Source organism: Zalophus californianus, chromosome 6, assembly GCF_009762305.2.
Source record: "Zalophus californianus isolate mZalCal1 chromosome 6, mZalCal1.pri.v2, whole genome shotgun sequence".
Lineage (NCBI taxonomy): Eukaryota > Metazoa > Chordata > Mammalia > Carnivora > Otariidae > Zalophus > Zalophus californianus.
Genome location: NC_045600.1, coordinates 48,163,002 through 48,182,791, shown reverse-complemented (window position 1 = coordinate 48,182,791; position 19,790 = coordinate 48,163,002). Strand labels below are relative to the sequence as shown.

General features: G+C 40.3%; 2 protein-coding genes across 4 annotated transcripts in view; both read right to left on the bottom strand.

The window, feature by feature from the left end:
• Nucleotides 1-11,761, bottom strand: part of SOS2 (SOS Ras/Rho guanine nucleotide exchange factor 2) — an 81,513-nt gene extending 69,752 nt beyond the window's left edge. Inside the window, exon 1 of one of the 2 annotated variants that reach the window (XM_027569763.1) lies at nucleotides 11,523-11,761. In XM_027569763.1, coding sequence (XP_027425564.1) covers nucleotides 11,523-11,609 — 87 coding nt within the window. In that variant the 5' untranslated portion in view covers nucleotides 11,610-11,761. The remainder of the gene's footprint in view (nucleotides 1-11,522) is intronic. The other variant, XM_027569764.1, reaches the window with a different exon arrangement.
• A 5,253-nt stretch (nucleotides 11,762-17,014) lies between these two features.
• L2HGDH (L-2-hydroxyglutarate dehydrogenase) overlaps nucleotides 17,015-19,790 on the bottom strand; it is a 43,704-nt gene continuing 40,928 nt past the window's right edge. For both annotated transcript variants that reach the window (XM_027569990.1, XM_027569992.1), the window contains one exon: nucleotides 17,015-19,114. In XM_027569990.1, the coding sequence (XP_027425791.1) occupies nucleotides 18,919-19,114 (196 nt within the window). In that variant the 3' untranslated portion in view covers nucleotides 17,015-18,918. The remainder of the gene's footprint in view (nucleotides 19,115-19,790) is intronic.

Here is a 19,790-nt window from a genome sequence, read left to right as displayed (position 1 = left end):
AGTTATCCCATGTAACATTAAACATGGGGAGATTCCCACTCAATGCTCAATTCCCACTGACTTTTTTTTTTTTAAAGATTTTATTTATTTATTTGAGAGAGAGAGAATGAGAGACAGAGAGCACGAGAGGGAAGAGGATCAGAGGGAGAAGCAGACTCCCAGCTGAGCGGGGAGCCCGATGTGGGACTCGATCCCGGGACTCCAGGATCATGACCTGAGCCGAAGGCAGTCGCTTAACCAACTGAGCCACCCAGGCGCCCCCCACTGACTTTTAATATTCGCTTCTCACTTAGATTCAGCGCTCTTAATTAGGAACTTTCTTGAGGGGTTTTAAATATAAGTTTATTTAAAAAGGAGGTAAGTACAGGCCAAGTATCTCACTCTATTTAGCTTAATATTAGGTGAGGGTTTACCATAAAATAATCAAAACATGTAGAGAAGACTATTAGTGGAGGCTAAAATTTTTGTCATTAAAATTTTCCTTGAATGGAATGAAATGGCACTGGTCTGTAAGTACATTCCCAAACAGGCAGGCCATTAGCCTGTAAAGCCAAGAAAGCGCAGGCTAAATCAATGGTTCCCAACTTACTCCAGTGGCAAAGCATTTGGAAGTCACAGTGCTCTTAGCAGAATGTGAAATTATTAAGAGATTAGTATTACATCATAGAGAGGAGTATTATTAGTAAAAATGACTATAAAACTGGAAACTACAGGCAAACATTTGTAAGAAAAAACAAAATATCATAAACTCTTTTTCCTATAAAACCTCTCTCTCGTTCATTTGTTTTACAATCTTCCATTACACACTAGCAAGTAAACAGCAGTAGGCACCACACCATAGACTTAAGAAAAACTTATGAGTGAAATATAAAATTGAAAAAAATTAATATTGACTTTTTTCCTCTGTGAACTAGGAAAAGATCACTATTCTAAATATGCTTTATTCCAAGTTTAAGACTCCCTGAGCCAAATACCCACTTCCTTCAGCATACTATCAAAACTACCATACGTACTCTTTCTTAAAGAACATCTGCCACAGGGGCGCCTGTGTGGCTCAGTCGCTTAAGTGTCCAACTCTTGATTATTGGCTCAGGTCATGATTTCAGGGTCGTGGGACTGAGCCCCATGTTGGGCTCCCCACTCAGTGGGGAGTCTGCTTGAGATTCTCTCTCCCTCTCCCTCAGCCCCTCCCAGCACTCACACACACGTGCTCTCACTTGCTCTCTCAAATAAAGAAATGTTTAAAAAAAAAAAAAAAAAGATCATCTGCCTGACAAGGTACCTGCACTCAAGGAGAAAACAGGTTCTCCTTTCCCACCTCTTCTTCCCAACTGCCCACCTCCCACTTTACTGAAGAAAGGCAGATATTTACTCTGATCTCACTATGGTGTGCTGCTCTGGGGGGGGGGGGTGGGCAATAAAAAAATAATAAATCTAGGACACTAAACAAAGAGACAATTACAAATATTTTTCATTTAAGTACGTTGCTTCTTCCATCCCCTAGCCTACTATCAAAAAACACAGCCTTACTAAGAAGAAAAACATACGAAACCAAAAAGAAAGCATCTTTAAGAAAAACTAAAACGTGGGCGCCTGGGTGGCTCAGTCAATTAAGCATTTGCCTTCAGGACAGGTCATGATCCCAGGGGCCTGGGATGAGTCCCGCTTCAGGCTTCCTGCTCAGCAGGGAGTCTGCCTCTCCCTCTACCCCTCCCACCCTGCTCGTGATCTCTCACTCTTTCTCAAATAAATAAAATCATTAAAAAAAAAATACTAAAAGGCAACATTATTTCACTCAAGAGAAAAAACTAAAGCAAGTTTTCACACCTTAACTATTTTTCTATCTTACAATTAGAATTCAGAAGTGAGATAGTTGGCATGTGACATGTATTAAGACATTCATTTGACCTGAAAAATTAAGTCAGACCTTGTCTCAAATAAGATAAATATGAGGTTGGTTGGCTTGACAATTAAAATTAACCTTACTGATTTGGTTACATAGTGGATATTTAAATTAAATGAATGAGTGTGGTAGGCAGAATTCTAAGGTGGCCCCTAGGATTCCCACCCCTTGATGTACATGCTCTGTGTACGCCTCTCGAGCGTGGGCAGGACTTGGAATATGATGGGATAGCACTCTTATGATCAAGTTACCATATAAGGCAAAACTTGACTAAGGTCCCTAATCAGTTGACTTTGAGTTAACTGAAACATTATCATCCTGGATAGGCCTGACCCAAATCAGGTGAGTCCTTTAAAAGCAGGTGCAGAAGTACGAGATAAGAAACAGCAGCAGATGCATTCCTGTTGGCCTTGAAGAAACAAATTGACATGTTATAGGGAGGGTCATGCGGCAAGGAATGGCAGCAGCCTCTAGGGGCTGAGGGTCTCAGACATACAACTGCAAGGAAATGAATTCTGCCAATAACTACATGAGCTTGGAAGAGGCTTTCAGATGAGACTGCAGCCCCAGCCAAAACCTTGATTGAGACCCTAAGCAGAGAACCCAGCTAAACTGTGCCTAGACTTTTAATTTACAGAAACTGAGACAATAAACCCGTGTTGTATTAAACCCCTAAAGCTTGTAATAATTTGTTAAGCAGCAACAGAAAATGAATACAATGAACTAGATATACAGCTCCAAGGATTCAATGAAAATATGTTTAAAGAACATGATAAGGTAAAATACATGTTATTAATAAATATCATAGCTAAAGTGTACTAAAGTTAATATTGTTTTCATTTTCCCAATCTTTCTTGGATATATTGGACTAAATAAAGTATCTCTAAGCAAAAAAGTAACAGTTGTAATTATTAGTCTTTTGGCATGTCCTGGAAAAGCTAGAAAATGAAAAAGTGAATAGCTCTGAAGACCAGGCAACAAATCATTCTGCAAGTCAGGTGGTTTCCAACTTTTTACTTTAAACAAAATTGCAGGAGAACCTAAATAAGTTACTGGCTGATATATCATTAAGACTAACTTTTTGATAGATAACAATTTTTGGCATATAATTTGAAAAAAGTTTAAAAAATGAGCTTGATTGCTTTAAATCTTTCTTCTATTTATGTTAACAAGGGTTCTCAGGGCTTATATCTACAGAAATGGGAAAAGGAATAGAAATGCTGAACTGTGATTCACTCCTGCAAGACCCTATATCTCATTCTAACAATAATAGTCACCCATGAAACATGAACTAATTTAAAAACAGTATAAACAGCTACATAGATGTCACTGAATAATGCATATTTAATAAAGCTTAATAATTACTAATTTTTCAAAATCCATGACATGTATGTTCTTTTGATCAACTATGTCCTACTAGCAATTCACCCTAAAAGATATTTTTAAAGATTTTTAAAATTAATTAATTAATTTATTTATTTGGGAGAGAGAAGAGAGTGAGGGCATGAGAGAGAGCATGAGTGGGGGTGGGTGACAAAGGGGCAGAGGGAGAGGGACAGACTCCCTGCTGAGCAGAGAGCCTGATGTGGGGCTCCATCCCAGGACCCCAGTATCACAACCTGAGCAGAGAGCAGACACTTAACAGACTGAGCCACCCAGGCACCCTAAAAGAAAGAATTTGACGCTTCATGGTCATTGAAGAAATTTTTAAAAATTCAATATACAGCATTTTTGTTGTTGAGGAAAGTGTAAATATAAAGGAGGGATCAAAGACTTTTAAGCATAAACATATATTAAAATATAATTATGCAGAGGAACTGGAATGAAAAGTTCACAGAGAAAAATGAATAACGTAAAATTTCCAACTGTTAAAAAAGCACTTTGTCAGGGCACCTGGGTGGCTCAGCTGTTAAGCATCCGCCTTCGGCTCAGGTCATGATCCCAGGGTCTTGGGATAGAGCCCCGCATCGAGCAAGCTCCCTGCTCGGCGGAAAGCCTACTTCTCCCTCTCCCACTCCCCCTACTTGTGTTCCCTCTCTCTGTCAAATAAATAAAATCTTAAAAAAAAAAAAAATAGCACTTTGTCCCATATGCAACGGTACGGAGGAAGCTAGAAAGTATAATGCTAAGTGAAATAAGTCAGAGAAAGACAAATACCTTATGATTTCACTCATATGTGGAATTTAAGAAACAAAACAAATGAGCAAAGGGAAAAAGAGAGAGAGAAACCAAGAAACAGATTTTTTTTTAAAGATTTTATTTATTTATTTGACAGAAAGAGAGAGCACAAGCAGGAAGAGCGGCAGGCACAGGGAGAGGGAGAAGAAGTTTCCCTTGCTGAGCAGGGAGCCAGACACGGGACTCGATCCCAGGACCCCAGGATCATGACCTGAGCTGAAGGCAGACACCTAACCAACTGAGCCACTCAGGCTTCCCAAGAAACAGATTCTTAATTATAGAGAACAAACTGATGGTTACCAGAGGGGAGGAAGATGGGGGGGATGGGTGAAATAGGTGATGGAGATTAAGGAGTGCACTTGTCATGATGATGTATGGAATTGTTGAATCGCTATATTGTACACCTGAAACTAATATAAAACTGTATGCTAACTGGAATTAAAATAAAAACGTTTAAAAAAAAAGTACTTTGTCATGTATATTTTAAAAGGATCAATGGTGGATATCAACATGCTATGGTATTTAGATTTCACCAGATATATTTAAAAGCCTGATTGGGGGGGGGGGGTGCCTGGGTGGCTCAGTCGGTTAAGTCTGCCTTCAGCTCAGGTCATGATCCCAGAATCCAGGGATCGAGCCCTGAATCAGGCTCCCTGCTCAGAGGGGAGTCTGCTTCTCCCTCTGACCCTCCCCCTTCTTGTGCTCTCTCTCACTCTCTCTGAAATAAATAAAATCTTAAAAAAATAAAAAATAAAGACTGATGGAACCGTTTTATTTTAAAATATCAGTATTTAGAACACATATAAAATTGTATCTTCTGCAACTAACTGAACTTGAAGATGAACATTTTTAGATGTCAACATAAAAACGTACAATTAAAAAATTCTTTTGGGGATACACAGCAAAAAATGTAAAAAAAAAAAAAAACCCTCTAATTAGGAGAAAGAATCAAGACTCAATGTTGATGAGATTTAAACCTGATGTGAGATGGAAGGGAAGGGTGATGACCAGGTTTCTGGCTTGAATATTGAGTATATCGTTTATACTGAAGGTTTTGGACAATGATAATAAACTTGGATTGGGTTATGTTGTGAACATCTACATAGGAATGTCCAGGAAGCAGGGGATGTAGTGGTTTTAAATAGGCTGTAAGAGGAGTCCTCTTCAAGATGATGTTTGTCTGAAGACTTAAAGAAGGTACGAGGACCAGTCATGTTTTTAATCTGCAGGAAGGCTGTTCTAGGCAGAAGAAACAGCAAGTACAAAAGCCCTGATGTCTACACATTAGAATGTGTCTGTGGGTACAAGGAAGCCACTGCGGGGAAGGAGCAGAGCAAAAAAGGGAGAGAAGTATGAAGTCAGAGACGTATAGGCAACACGCAGCATCAGAGTATAGTAACCTAGTGAGAGGACTTAAGACTTTTATTCTGAGAAGCAATGAGAGTTTTGAAGAAAGGAATGACAAGATATCACTTATCTCTGCTGTGTTGAGAAAAGACTGAATGGGGCAAGGGCAGAAGACAGGAGACCAGTTATAGGCTATTTTAGCACTCCAGGAGACTGGTGATGGCCTGGCCCCAGGTAGCAGAAGTGGAAGAGCAGGAAATGGTGGTTGAGTATAGCTACAGTTTTTAAAGCAGAGCTAAACGATCTGCTGACAGATCAGACAGATTAGAAAGACAGGATTCAAGAACAACTCCAGATTTTTATTTGGAGCAACCAGAAGGATGCAGTAGCTAACCATTTACTGATACAGGAAACACTACAAAAGGAGGTTTTGGTGGGGAGAGAAGGAGCTCAGTATTGGTTGAGATGCCCATCACACACCCCTGTGGAAGTATCAAGAAAGAAGGTGGATACCCAAGCTCAGGAGAGAGGTCTGAGCCAGAGATAAAAATATGGATCATCAGATACAGACGACATGTGAAGCCATGAGGCTGGATGGGATCTCCAAGTGACTGTAAATAGAAACAAAAGTCCAAAAACTAAGCTCTGGGAAGGTCAGGATGATGTAGTTTGGGGAGAAGAAGAGGACTCAACAAAGGAGAGGACCTAAAAGTAACAGGCAGAGGGAGAAAACCTGCAGAGCTCGGTGTCCTGTAAGCCAAATAAAAGGATTTCAAGGAAGAGGAGGAGTTCAACTGCCAAATGCTGCTAATGGGTAGATTAGGAAAGAATAAGGAAGTCCTATTAAGAGCTAATGTTTGAGTTTACAAAGTGATTTAATGAAGAAAACAGGGAGAATGAAAACCTTACTTGGAAGAGACAATACTAGTGCTCATATCTAGCTCTTGATGTAATTTTGTGTTGCTTCATTTCTACACATTAAAATGTGAAGTGTATAATGCATTATACCTTTCTACTGTCATATGTTCTTACGTTAAAGAAGAGGTTTTAGGTTGTTAATTTTTAACATGACTACATGAGATAATGCTAAATCCATTAGTTCCATTAAAATTCCTTCCTGATTCAAACAGACAATGTAATCAAACTACTGTTCCCTTGAAAGAGAGGCCATGGTTAAAATAAAAGACATATACTTGATTTATGTCAAGTGGTAACACAGGTAATGCTTTGGATAGTCAGCATAAAACACTTTAATGGAATATTATTGCTCCAAATATACCATACCAAAATTAAACTGAAAATAGAGGACGGCTACTAAATCATGGCTGACAGGGAGCTAAATGCAGCAAGTTAAAATGCATTCCTAATGCTCATCCAGTTCTGGCTGAACCCCATGGGTCAGTTTGGGTCATTATTAGTTTGGAATAATTCCAAATGACTCCCTGGAGTTCTACTGTTATAGTCAGTGGCTTTAGGAAATCCAGAACAGGCCTGACATCACAAAAAAAATCATAGGATATCCTATTCATTCCTAGCTTTCAGTTGGAGTGATCTTTTTAAAAAAAGCATTTTTGATCAAGTTAATCTAATTATTTTGTTACATAAATAACACTACAGGGCTTTCTACTCTCAGGTAGAAGAAACCTTAACCTTATCTACCAACTAGCCTCTTCTTTTCATTAAACAAGCCGTGTTCCTACCTTTCCCTCAGCCTTACTCTCCCTTTTCTTTGTCTTGTTAATTCCTATTGATCTTTCAGATAATTGTTCTTTATTGTCTGTCCTTCCCAGGCCTCTCCCACACAGGCATTTAGAATGGAAGCTTTCTGAGAGCAGGAGCCTTACTACAACCTCAGTATCAGGAGTAGTGCAGGGCACCCATGAGGCACTCAATAAATACATGAATATATAGTTCCTCCAGAACTATATGAGTTCCTCCAGAACTGAGCACAATGTTACTTCCCTAGAGAAGCCTTCCTTGACCCTCTTGTGTCAGTGACACCAATTTTATTTTCTCAAAGCACCCTATACTTTTCTTCTGGGCCCCAGAAAGATTCAGAGCAGTCTTCTAAAATCGTTCCAAGAGACAGTACAAAGGCAGAAACACTAGAATCTTTCAGAGTTCACAAAAGCATTTCTAAACCAAAACCTCCTGCCCTCTTCTTCCCTGCCATAGACTGCTATTTAATTAACTAGACATTGTCTCATACCTCTTACATTCTACAGATATCTAAGAGCAAACTGTAATGTTTGGGGGACGTTCATATTTAACCTGAATTAGAGTCAGAAACAGTTCAACCAATTCTTTCTCTCTATGACATTTTTAACTACAGACAGACAAGACATTTTCTTTTCCACATTTAGCCTGGTGAAGAACACCCCATAGAAAAGGCATCTATGAGGGAAACAACAAGAGACTAAAAAACCTGATAAAATTATTTCAAGGCATGTTTCCCACGCGTAGAATTTGCTTACACTGATTTTTCAGCATACAATCAATAGCACAAACACAAAGCACCAAAGGCATTTTAAAGACACAGGTAATAAGCGGCATTTACAAGTATATGCCCCACTCTTTTTTCCTGTCAAGTAGTATGGTAGCTTCAATCTTCTTGGGGACTAATGGTGAAGGCATTTATGTTTCTGCCTCTTTTAGGGAAGATACATAATTTAGCAGTAATGTTAACAATCCATGTATTATCCATTAGTAATGTCATTTCCCTCTGCTTTACCCTTTGGAGTTCTTTATGTATTTAAATGCTCTACCTGAAGTTGTTTTAAAAGTTAAAAAAAAAAAAACAAAAAAGTTAAAGAACACATTTCTATTTCCAAAATTATTTTTTCATAAATTTTTTTTTAAGATTTTATTTATTTATTTGACAGAGACACAGCAAGAGAGAGAATACAAGCTGGAGGAGTACGGGAGGGAGAAGCAGGCCTCCCGTGGAGCAGGGAGCCCAATGCGGGGCTCGATCCCAGGACCCTGGGATCATGACCTGAGCAGAAGGCAGACACTTAACGAATGAGCCACTCAGGCGCCCCTCCATAAATCTATTTTTCAATGTTTGTGTTTCTATGTAGTGAAATAAATATTTAATGTTGGTTTTAAAAATCCCCTGTGTTTTCAGGGTCAACAATGGTGACTTCACCACATAATCTGATTTTCATAAAAATTAGCCAAAACTTGAAAATAAGCAGAAGAGATTACTAAGTATCTTTCAGTACAATGCTGTGCTCAAACCTTTGAATACTCTCTACTGACTGGGCTATGTTACAAATCTGTAAGATTAACATTGAGATTTTTGTCTGGTACAGATGCAAATAATTTCATATCAGTGGAAAAGACAATCCAAAACTTACTGTTTCTATTCCTATAGGGTGTTAACTAATTTTGTATCTAACCCAACAATCTTATCTTAATATTCCTGTATTAAATTGTCTATTAAATACCTACCTCCTAAAATTTTCATATGAAGTAGTTTTAACATTAACTTATGAGTTCCCCTATTAGGTAATAAGCTGAATCAAAATCACTGACACATGTTCATTTATATTTGTATGAGTCATGATTTTACCTTTCAGAAAATTACACTTTAAGTTTTAGAGGTTTCCCCAAGATGCCCAAGTAGAATCTGATAGAGCCAATTAAAGTACACTGCTCTTTTCACACACACATATAGATATTCCTTACATAACTCTGAGCTCCTAATTGCTAGCTATCTCATTTATACAAACCAAAACCAAAAAGTTTAGAATGTTCAGTGTAGATGGTAAACACCTTTAGAGCATGGCTTTTATTCATCTTTATTTCACCTTAGTTCCAGCATGGTGCCAAGTACCTAAAATGTGTTCAATAAATGTTAGTGTCAACTATACTTCAATTTAAAAAATACATGGATAAAAATAAAGGGAAAAAAAGTTAAATGAAGTATTCCACATGTTCAATGAAGGAAAAAGCCAACTGGAGAAGAAAAATCCTAGTAGTCCAACACTACTACTACTTATCCTAGTAGTCTTTGTAACTATCTTTTAGCTGGAGGAAGGAAGCAAGCCAAGTTCTAGATGCCTTGAATGTAAAGACAGAGCCTCCCTCAAAATGGCAGGATTTCTCATTGTACAAAGGTATGGCTGGCAGGTACATACCAGAATGTAACACATCCTACAAAGGAAGAGTGAACCTTGAGCTCCTTATGAGCAATAACTCTTAGCAGGCACCATAAACCTAGATGTTGCAATACCACAAATACCCAGATGCCACAGAACTGGATGTAATCCAGTTATTATTAACACCAAAAATTTTCCAAAAATATAAAAAATGTCTTCCATAGGAATAGATCTCAATTCTGTAATAACGGTAAATTAATGAATTAAATAGAAATTGCTTTTTGAATTCAGCTCACTGCAAAAGACCAAATTTTCTTAAGATGTATTTATTCCATAAGCAAAGGATCTATGAGAACTGTGGTACAAGACAATACAGATCTACAAGACACCTGAGCTCCAGGTAAACAAGCACAGCATATAAATGCAAAATAACAGTCTCAAAGCAATGGACTAGGATACTTGTTCTGGCTTTGTTTCCCCCCTAACCTGAAGAAGTAAATCTGTCTCTGTTCATGCAGGATTATTAGGGTCAAAGCTACCTACTGAATAAATTATGCAACACACATTCAAATACTATTTGCTACCAGAAAGCACCACTAGCTAAGCATATCATATCCCCCTTTACTTTTCAACTCGGGCCAGAGTTCATTATCACTACTCAGCGCACTTGCTTTTCTTTCCCTCTCCTTGTAGAATCAGGCTGCCCATGGAAGTAAAGTCAATTAACTTTAACACCTAGTAGGCCAGTGAAATGATAACTACCCCTAGTTACCTCCACCACCAAGTTCTCTAAAAAGACACGACTTGGTGTTTGGCCCAAGGGAGGTAATATCTCCTTGTAAGAATTATGAAAACGATGGAAAATCTGAAACCCTGAATGCATGAGGAAAATGTTCTCACCTTTAAAATATACTTCTTCCTTTCATTTACAGAAATTTGTTATATGAGGATTTATTTTCCAAGTGCAGTCTTTTAAATTAATGTTTATTTTTTCTTTATTATTTTAAAGTTTATTCTTGGTTACTTTGCACAAAATGCAGACGGTACTAACCCCTTGCAGCAATGTCAATGGAAGCCCAAGTTCAGCAGGCATGATGTCTAATCTTGCAGTCTTTAAATTTGTCTTGACCTTACAAAAAGGTTTATTATAAAAATGATAATATGATTATCTAAATTCACAAACAGAGACTCACATCATCTACAGGAGATGCACCCAGGATACAACCAAACTTGAAAGGTTGATTTTTATGAGCTGCACCTTTTTTGCCCCCTTAAAATGATTCCAAGTTCTACACTGCACCCAGGGAAGAAATACCAAAATTTTTAGGGGAAATCTCTTGTAAATGGGTAGGACACCTTTTGCAGGAAGTGAGCAAGCATTTTAAATTTCCCTCAAGAATTGTTAAAAGGAGTTTTAGGGCCCACTGACATTTCACACGTGAAACACATCCATGTTACAAAAAAGTACTGCCTCGTGAATGGACACCCCTGACAAGCAAACTGCCTAGGGGAACACCCCCAAAGAACCTGATTAAAAGTAATTACTGGGCCTGGAAATGAACTTTTGTTTTAGAAACTATGTAAACACCAGCGAGACTTTCTCTTGCCCTAATCCAGCCTGAGGACAACAAATTGGCCAACGGCGGAAGTTGCCTGACGAAATGACTGCAACACGAAATCCATTTTTATGATCATAACAAAACCTTCCTTCCGGGGCCAGGCAAAAACTTGAGAAAACGTCCTTTTGGATGCAACAGGCAATCCTGAGTCCCCCACAGCCAGCCACGGAGCAACAGCTCGGCCCACGGGACCCGAGCATAGGAGGACGTGCAGCTCCCCGTTAGAGGCTCGCCGGGGCCCCGGGCTGGGCAACCCCCACCCCGCCCGCTGCCAGCCCGCCCGCCTGCCCGCCGCCGGGCTCAGCCGACGCAGCCCGCGGCCGCCCCGGCACCTCCCTCGGCCCCCGCGGCCGCCCGGGCACCAGCACTGACCTTCCGCAGGGCCGAGACCAGCAGTCCCCGCCATTTCGGACTGTTCTCTTCGCTGAAAAACTCGTACGGCTGCGGCGCCTGCTGCATGGCCCCGGCAGCAGCGCCTCCGCATCAGGGGCGGCCCGCGGACGGAGCCGGGCCGGGCGGGTGGCCTGACAGGCAGGGCGCGGGCCGCCTCGCCTCGCCGGCCGCCGCCGCCGCCTCCCGCCCGGGCCGCAGCTAGGGCCGAGGCGGCTCGGGGGCGGCGCCGGCGGGTGGGCGGGGGCTCCGGGGGCGGTTTCCTCGGCCCGGGCGGCCTCGCCTCGCGCAGCGTCCGCAGAGGAAGCGCGGCGACCCGAGAGTCCGGGTGACCTCCAGCTGCGACCGAGACGGCGGCCTCCTTTCCCGGCGGCGCTAGCCCGCTCCTCGGGCGGCTCCTCCTCCTTTGTCTGGGTTCGCAACCCGGCGCGGGGTACGGCTGACCTCGCCCGCGCCCCAGCTCCCGCTACGGCCGCGGCTGGCGGAGAGCAGCGGCGGCGGCAGCTTGTCTCCTCATTGCCTCATCCCCGCCCTCCCAACAGGCAACGCCGCGCGGCCCGCCCGAGTCACCTCTAGAGGGCTCTGGGGACCGAGCGGGCGTGCACATCGGGCGAGCGACCCACACTCTGGCGCATACAGCGCTGGCCACCGCTGCCACCTCTGTAGCAGCCACGCACAGCGCCCCGGGGCCGCCGCCGAGCTCCCGGCTCTAGCCGTCGCCGCTCGGCCCGCCCCCTGGGCCCGGCGCTCCTTATCCTGGGTCGCCGGAGAAGCCCCGCACGGAGCATGCGCGCCGCGGAGCTGGCAGAGGCGCCGGCGGGTCGCGGGGTTGCAGAGGCGTGGGGGCCGGCAGTGGGAGTCGCCCTGTGGTGGGGACTGGCAGGGAGCCTGTTCCAGACAGACCACCCAAATGACTGTGTTTTACACAAACGCTCCCTTCTCTCGACCTTCCCAAAACAATCCTGATTCGGTGCCACTCTGAGCCCCAGTATTGCAGTCATGCGGGGCAGGTCAGGATGGGGAGAGAAAGGGACATTCGGCCGGACACGATGTTTAACGTGTGCTCTACATGGCTATTCGGCCTTTGGAGATAGTTAACTATTTCATCGAGTGATGTTTTCAGGACTGAAGGAGGTGAGACTTGGAAAGCCCTCAGCACACAGTGGGGTCAGCCACCAGCAATGAGGAAGGGAAAGGAAGAGCAGGGTGAAAAACTGTGCCACGCTTCACTTCTCGGATTAGTAACCCAACAATTATCCTTTCCCAAAACACACCAATTTGTCATTTGGCAAAATCAGAATGACAGAGCTGGAAAACTCATTTTTTCTAATCCAAATATCCACTGAAGCACGAATTTCTTCTAATAAAGTCACATCCATATGTCCATGTACTTGGGATAAAAAGATAGTGAAATGCTTGTATTTCTCCAATTACTTTGCAAAGACTGGCCTATATAGACTGTCTTTTCTCTCTTCCAGAACTCCAGCTGTATACTACTAGGCTGTCAAACTACTAGACTGTGATTGTATTATAGGAGAGTAAAGTCGTTGGTGGGAAGTTTCATTCTTGGCCAAGGATATTGGAAGCCTTCTCTGAGCCAAAACTGGCCTGAAGACACATTCTGTTTATCCAAATCTATATTTAAATTTTAAAATCAAGGGATTTCCCTTCTCTTGACAAAAATCTAGCAACATTGGGCCCTGCTGCGTTCCTGCAAAAGAATAATCAACAGGCAGTGGGTAGTGGCTGCCCTCTTTAGAAAAGTATGCCATCCCATTTCCAGTTGGCTATACTCCCTACCTGGCACTCTCCACCCTTTTATGTAACCTGCCTAGTCTCTACAGGCATCTGAGTTGTGATCTCTGAGCTAGGCAAACAGAAATGTGATCCACGTGCATGTGGGGGATAATCCAAGAATGACACCCATAAAAATCCCAACCAGACAAATGGGCCATCCAAAATAAAATGTTGGATCCATACCCCACACTCTACACGAGGATAAATTGCAGAAGTGTCAAAGACTTAAATGTAAAAAATTAAAACCATAAAATAATTTGTTTATAACTTCAGAATACAAAAGACGTTTCTACTATGATACAAAATCTAGATTGATAAACCTATTTTTAAAAATGAACAGAAAAAAAATCACAAGGTAAGCCAAAAGGCAGATGACAAACTGGAAAAAATATTTGCAACTCATTTTCTAAATAGTTCATTTCCCTAATATCTAAAAGAGTTCCTACAGGGGCCCCTGGGTCGCTCAGAAAGTTGAGCATCTGACTCTTAAAATCTGCTCAGGTCTCAATCTCAGGTCATGAGTTCAAGCCCCATGTGGGGCTCCACATAGGGCCTACTTCAAATAAATAAATAAATATGTCCTACAAATTAATAAGACCAAAACTCAAGGGGAAAAAAGGATAAAGTATATGAAAAAAAAGATTCACAGAAAAGAAATATGTCTAAGTATATTAAACATGGGGACACCTAGGTGGCTGTCAGTTAAGCATCTGCCTTTGGCTCAGATCATGATCCTTAGGTCCTGGGATAGAGTCCTGCATTGGGCTCCCGGCTCAGCCGGGGAGCCTGCTTCTTCCTCTGCCTGCCACTCCCCCTGCTTGTGCTCATGCTCTCTCTCTCTGACAAATAAATAAAGAAAATCTTAAAAATATATATATATTAAGCATGTTCAACCTCACTCATATTACAAAAAATTGAAATTATACTATTAATTTTTTACCTACTAGAATAGCCACCCACACAGATCAAAAAGTCTGATTATATACTATGTTGGTGAGACTATGGGGAAATAAATACTCTAGTATACTTTTTGTGAGAGCCTAAATTGGTTCAACCTCTACCAAGGGCAACTTGACACTATCAAAGTTGCAAAGGCAAATACCCTTTGACCCAGCAAATTCTAAGAATATGTCCTATCGGTATACTTGCTTATATGTAAAATGATTTAACACAAAGTTATTCACTGCAGTACTGTTACAGCAAAAACAAAAGTACCCCAGAAATAATTTAAATAATCATCAGTAGATATAAGGGCTTTGTTCAACAAATAACAGTAAATTCACAGAATGGAAGCTATAAAATCATTCAAAAAGAACCAGGCCACTGTGTTCAGGCTACTTGAACATTATCAAAGAGACAGTGCAAAGTGAAAAGAGCAGGGACTATAACATAGTATGCAGAGTGTGCTACCACTTGTGTAAAAGAAATGGAGGCGGGGGGTGCCTGGGTGGCTCAGTCGGTTAAGCATCTGCCTTCTGCTCAGGTCATGATCTCAGGGTTCTGGGATGGAGCCCCACATCAGGCTCCCTGCTCAGTGGGAAGCTGCTTCTTCCTCTCCCTCTGCAGCTCCCCCTGCTTGTGCTCTCTCACACTCTTTGTCAAATAAATAAATAAAATCTTAAAAAAAAAGAGGCGGGATTTTGTTACATATATCATCTCTGTAAGGCTGTGCAAGAGATATTGACAATTTTTGTTGCATCAGAATGAGAACTGGATGGCTTGGAGGAGAGGAGATTTTTTTTTTTTTTTAAGATTTTATTTATTTGACAGAGAGAGACACAGCCAGAGAGGGAACACAAGCAGAGGGAGTGGGAGAGGGAGAAGCAGGCTTCCCGCCGAGCAGGGATTCCGATGCGGAGCTCAATCCCAGGACCCTGGGATCATGACCTGAGCTGAAGGCAGATGCTTAACGACTGAGCCACCCTGGCGCCCCAAGGAGATTCTTTTGAGTACATTTTGGGGACTTTTGAATTTTCAACCATAACAATGTTGTACTTATTCAAAACATTAATTTAAAAATTTTGTAAATAAAAATTTTCCAACCCCAGGGAGCCTGGGTGGCTCAGTCGGTTAGGTGTCTGTCTTTAGCTCAGGTCATGATCCCAGGGGAGTCCCGCAGCAGGGAGCCCCCTTCTCCTTCTCCCTTTCCCTTTGCCTACTGCTCCCCTTGCTTGTGCTCTCCCTCTCTCTGTCAAATAAATAAATAAAATCTTTAAAAAATTTTTTTCCAACCCCATTATAAACACTTGCTTCAAGTATTAAAAAATATAAGTATTAGGGGCACACAGCAGGCTGTCAGTAGAGGCTGCGACTCTTGATCTCAAGGGTTGAGTTTGAGCCCCACATTGGGTGTAGAGATTACTTAATAAAATCTTTTTTTAAAAAATGGAGGTATTGGGCGCCTGGGTGGCTCAGTCATTAAGCCTCTGCCTTCGGGTTGGGTCGTGATCCCAGGGTCCTGGGATCGAGCCCCGCATCGGGCTCCCTGCTCGGCAGGAAGCCTGCTTCTCCCTCTCCCACTCCCCCTGCTTGTGTTCCCTCTCTCGCTGTCTCTCTCTGTGAAATAAATAAATAAAATCTTTAAAAAAAAAATGCAAGTATTGTGGGTGCCTGGGTGGCTCAGTGGGTTAAGCGTCTGCCTCTGGCTCAGGTCATATGCCCAGGCTCCTGGAACAGAGCGCTGCATCGGGCTCTCTGCTCAGCATGGAGCCTGTTTTTCCCTTTCCCTCTTCCTCTGCCCCACCTCCTGCTCTTTCTCTCTCTCTCAAATAAATAAAATCTTTTAAATTAAAAAAATGGAGGTGTTAAACACATACAATACTCAATCATAAATTTGAGTTAAAATTAATATGTTATATTAATTATTTGATAAATAGTAATTTTGTCTTTTTAGAATTTAGAACGTCTTTTGAGAGATAACTTGAATAATCTAAGCACATCTCAAATTTTAAAAGACAGAGAAAAGTGTACCACTAATATTCTCCCACTGAAAAGCATTTTCAAGAAGGACTTACTCAACATTTCTCCCATTTACTCTCTCCTACTTCCTCAATTTATTTAAAGCTACAAGTGCTGCCTGTCAGAAGCAAACCAAAGCAATGCCACAGGAAGCAATAAATGTCATTGTCACTCACTTTCATGGTTTGTTGCTGTAGCTAATTCTGGTCCTGTTACAGTCCACCTGCTGAAAAGAAGCTGGAGCAGGCTCTCAGATCATTTGCCCTATAACCCTTATGCCCAGAAACCAAACCCTGTAAGAGATAGCATACCAGAATGTCTTCCTAAGAGAAACTGTAATTATTTATGAAACTCCAATTTGATTTATTGCCCCCCCCACCTCCAACAAAGCATTGTGTGTTTATATGTTACATTATATATTCTGCTATGGAACAGAAACAATATTCCCTGGTGCTCTGGAGTATGAAGATGACACTTAGGTCAGCCAGATATTGCCACCATTACCAAACTGAAAGCCGTTTTTGTAAGTGGGGAAGTGCTCTACTTTTTACCTAAAATATAAACCTCATTTTTACATTATACACAAATATAGTTTTTTCATTTTTTTAAAGATTGGCTTCTATTTAAAGCTATGATAGTTCATGTTTCACATACAAAACATTTACTTGAATCAGAGTTTTTATGAAACTAAAAATTATATTCACAACACCAAGGCTCATTAAAATATTTTAATATTAATTTACATTTTTCTTCTCTCAGAACACAAAACTTTTAAATATCATATCAGTATTACACAACAAAACCCGATTGATATAAAGTGTTTTACAAATAGAATAACCTCCACATTCAAAACACTTTCAATAATTTTTTTCACTTGTATTTTTTGGGGGCATAATATAGACCCAAATGGAATAAGGGTTGCTTTGAGTAGAATAGTTATTTTTGTAATTTCAACCTTTCACAGCTTAGTATATATGCAATCTCACTATTCATGAAACAGAGAATTGTAAAATTTTCCATCTCTTAATAGTCTTGTAATGGAACAGAAAAATATCCTGTGTGTCACATTTCTTGGAGGAATCAGTTGTTATGAAGTACCATTAGGGCTGGTTTCTTCTGTGAGTGGTTTCTGAATGCTTTCAAAATGCTCATCCCAAGTGTCAAATAATTGCCTCATCTATACCTGGGATGTGCTACTTCTTGAACATGAGCTGGTGATATAGCCTTTCAAATTAATGGTTGAGGTAGCTCAAACAATGTAATCACCAAGGCTTGAAGTGAAAAGAAAACAGAAGTTTTTCCTATCAGTCAAAATGCACATCCTTACTCATCTATCACACAGATTTGGAGAGATAAGAGGAAAGAATGAAGAGTGGAAGATTAATCCTGAGAGAGCATATATATGAAGGAATGAATGATAATGTCTCATCTAAATGATGGTTCTGTAATAAAAGTTTCCCCAATGAGTAGGCTGCCATAAATTCATTTATATTTCTATTTTCCAACTTTCTGAACTGCAAGAATCATTTCAACAGATACCACACACGTATATACAGTATACAGTATTGGCACTGGGCCACGATTTAAAATACTCATGAAGTACACATGAATGTAAGGCACTTTTGCGGTTTACAAAAGTGAATGCCTCAAAGTTAGGTATTTCCCCCAAATGAAGAAATATCCTCATAAAAGTTCATAGGATCCCTGAAAACCAAGTAGGCATGAATAATTAGTGATCTTGGCCAACGTTTGAGAAACTTGGTGTGACTGAAAAACAGAGATATAGAGGTAAATAATTTTTAAAATTACAGAGTTCTGTATACCAGTGTCAGGATTCTAAAACTGCTCTCATAAAAAACCTATCAGTTCTAAGTTTTTTTAGCTTCTCAACGACAAAAGACTATGAAGAATAGGCAAGAACCACTCATGGTGTACTGCTATTTGAATTTAGTGGTAACCCCACACTAAGTCAGTTATAAAAAGGCTGGGAATAATAAAGGCTTTATGTTTCTTTTGTGAAGTTATTTCTTACAAATATTATAGCTAATATAGGATCTTATTCAAACTACTTAAAAATGTGAAATTTCATATATTTTCTTTAAATCAAGAATTTTAAATTCCCAAATACAAACACTGTTGCTCCAAATAATGTGAGTTTTCCTATGACTAATTAAAATTAAAAGGAGGTTTACAACCTACAATATACTATATTTTCTTATTTAGGAGAGAAAAAAAAAGCTTAGATATCATAAAGCCAAAAGGTTAAGGGAATAATCAATTTTCTGTGCCATCGGTTAAGGGAATAATCAATTTTTTGTGCATTCGTTCCCAGAAATTCTAGAAGAGCCAAATCTCTAGATCATGGTTGGTGAGGAGAGGTCAATAACAAAGTCAGGGATTCAGGACAGATATAACTGTACCTTGCTTCTTTATTCACAAAGTAAAAGAGCATGGACTTTAAAAAATTATTATTTCTATGTTACAGCATTCTAACAATTCAGTTGTTACCTAAATGAGATACCTAAAAATGAGATTTTCAAATCATTTTCCTTAAAGGATGCAATTAGTATATTCTTGTTGCTGAATGTGGAAATTAAAATGCATACCTAGCTCCTTACATTATTTACAATTTAAATTTTTGTTGTACTTCATCTGCAATCATAACAGAAATTGCAAGAGAAGAAGTAGCAGCAGGGGAAGGTGCATTTCTCACATGAAGAATGCGATTTCCAATATCCCCAACTCCTCCATCAAATACAAAATCTTCTACCAGATTTCCATCCCTATCCAGGGCTTGGGCTCTTACTCCAGCTGGACCTCTGCAAAAGCAAGAGTGGAAGTCAACTGACTGGAAGAGATAGGACACTTTACAAATCAGTGGTTTCAAAGTATTCTTAAATCAATAGTCTTTATTCTTTTAAATGCACAATTATGCAGAAACCCAATAGGTTTGTGTTTAGCCAATGGCTATCAGTTTGTAGCCTGTCAAATATATCCTTAGCCTAGAGCATAATGCCTGCCATGTAACAGTGTCAATAAATGCTACCAAAGAATACACAAATATTTACTTATAAATATTTGTTTTTCCCCAAAGTAGCAGAAAAATCCACAATTAGAACAGGTGATTTAATTTGGATTTATAAGATGAATTTATTATAAAATCAATGGGAATAAATAAGTCTCTAATACAAAGCAATAAAAATAGAAGTTATGTATGTCAGTTGCATTCCTAAGTATCCACTATAGAATTCTATTTATTTTTGCATTTTGTTTTGATTGTAAATTAAAACTGATGGAGAGCAATATTTGCAAATGGCAGCAAGTTATTTTTTGCAGTTTGTTTTTATTTTCAACAGTTTAGCCTTCACTGATATCAGGATAACCTTCGATTAAACAGAGATGATAGGAAAAGCACAAAAATGAATTAACTTGGCAGCATGTTAATACGGTAAGAGCCTTTACGAATGAAAGTTCTGGCTTTTCTAACACCGGAGT